This window comes from Microtus oregoni, unplaced genomic scaffold (genome assembly GCF_018167655.1).
Source record: "Microtus oregoni isolate MIOR12 unplaced genomic scaffold, Mior012 000009F_ref0000495, whole genome shotgun sequence".
NCBI classification, from domain to species: domain Eukaryota; kingdom Metazoa; phylum Chordata; class Mammalia; order Rodentia; family Cricetidae; genus Microtus; species Microtus oregoni.
The window spans coordinates 43,303,512-43,305,335 of record NW_024543068.1 but is presented as its reverse complement, the minus strand read 5'-3'; the positions used below and the strand labels follow the sequence as shown (position 1 = coordinate 43,305,335).

The 1,824-nt window shown below is 36.1% G+C and overlaps 1 protein-coding gene across 1 annotated transcript; it reads right to left on the bottom strand.

The window, feature by feature from the left end:
* Positions 1-563: 563 nt before the first annotated feature.
* Positions 564-825, bottom strand: LOC121452098 (cyclin-dependent kinases regulatory subunit 2-like). Its single transcript, XM_041657917.1, has one exon. The coding sequence runs from the start codon at positions 798-800 to the stop codon at positions 564-566; it is 237 nt and encodes a 78-aa protein (XP_041513851.1). The 5' UTR covers positions 801-825.
* Between the last annotated feature and the right edge of the window lie 999 nt (positions 826-1,824).

The window sequence follows — 1,824 nt, the reverse complement described above, 5'->3', positions numbered from 1 at the left end:
CACGCTGTAGTCTGTTTAAATAATTTTAAAGTGATACTCACTTTCTTCAGGAACAAACTTAAAATTAAAATAACACTCGAGATTTAAATCTATAAATCATACTAAGCTTAAGAAATTCCTGCCCAAAGATATTTGATCCAGAAACTAGCAAAACAAAATAGCACTATTAATGATGAATCATTCCAAGTGTTATTCTGTACATACAGGAGTCTGGATTTACATATCAGGAAAGTTAGTATCCTATAGCTAGTGAGAGGGATAGATAAAATTTATTTTATTTTATTTTTTTGTAAATGCAACATACAAACTTTATTTAACAAAGTAACAGATAAAGTAAAGCAGGCGCTATTTATATTAAGAAAAAAACTACAAAAAAATTTATCTTTAACAACTTAAAATAACCTACTTGCAGTTGCATTTAACTGAGCTCTGTTGCTGTGAAGAATACAGCTCATGCGCAGGTATGGACGAGAGATTTGTACATTTTCAAGTATTCACTGAATACTACCTTATATACACATATACATTTAATTTCAAAAAGATTAGGTGATCCCAGCTGTACTTCATTCTTGTTCTTTTGGAAGAGGTCGTCTAAAGAGAAGAATATGCGGTTCTGGCTCATGGATCATGGAATGCATCCAACCAAGACTCTGTTGGACACCAAGTCTCCTCCACTCCTCTTCAGACATCAGGTGAGTTTTCGGTACTTGTTTGGAGAGTTCTCTAGGTAACATGACATGCCGGTACTCGTAGAGCTCGTCGAAGTACTTGTCCGAATAGTAGATCTGCTTGTGGGCCATCCTGCCCGGCGCGTGGAGAGGAGAAAGGGAGCAGGAAACGGGGCGCAAGGAGCTCCACGTCCGCCTACGGCCGGCGCAACGACTCGAATCGATAGATAAAATTTAAAAAGGGAAATTCTTGGACTAATTTCTGACTTTCTGGAATGTGCATTTCTCTTAATTCCAAACTATCTTTTATGTTTTGGCATCACCTTAGAGAATGTTTTCATTCTCTTCTACAGACTTACCATGGCACAAAGATCCTAAGAACAAGTTATTTTCTAAAAACCCATCTGTGCATCTGCATATATAGGTGTGTCCAGCAAATCACTAAGCCCTAAAGTAAGATGGAAAAGGCTATGACCTATGTAAACAAAACCTGTCCTTGAATATCTATGCTGACAACAGCAAATAGGTAGATATGCAGAGGGACCACCATGGTTAACTTTCCTATTTCTGAACTCCCTATACAATTGTACAGGAAAAGAAGACTTTGATTATGTAATAATTTATAAATGCAATAAAATGCTATTTTTATAAAGTACTGTACCCCCTGCTTGTTACTGCTCCCCAAAGGGCCTAAATAAACTTCATCAGTGAGCGTTTGCTCCAATTACTATTTACCAAATGAGAAACTTGAGCTAAAAAAGAAACCTTAATAAAGCCAAATTTAAAATTGCTGTGCTTCATTCTGTGCAAGCATGACATTTAAATTAATAGCATCTATTGCTACCCCTTAGGATTTATGATATAATTTGGAAAAACTACAGATGGTGTAGATTCATTTCTGCACTTTTTCTTTTAATCTGATGCATTGTTGCTGTGAATATAAAACAGTGTTCTTATAGTTGTACTTGATGCTGTTTCTGTTCACCATGTTGAACATAAAATTAACAAGGAATTAGTAACACAATCGTAGCCTTAAGAGCTAATAAAATGCAAATATATGGCATATCACCTATCTCCATGCGCAAATACTGATGATGCTTTCCTTTGTGGACCAGGTCAGGTCATGGAAAGGGAAACAACTGTAGCATGCTTTCTT

Bases quoted from the DNA above. Each gene is read 5' to 3' on its own strand.
- LOC121452098 (XM_041657917.1), bottom strand. From the start codon at position 800: ATGGCCCACAAGCAGATCTACTATTCGGACAAGTACTTCGACGAGCTC.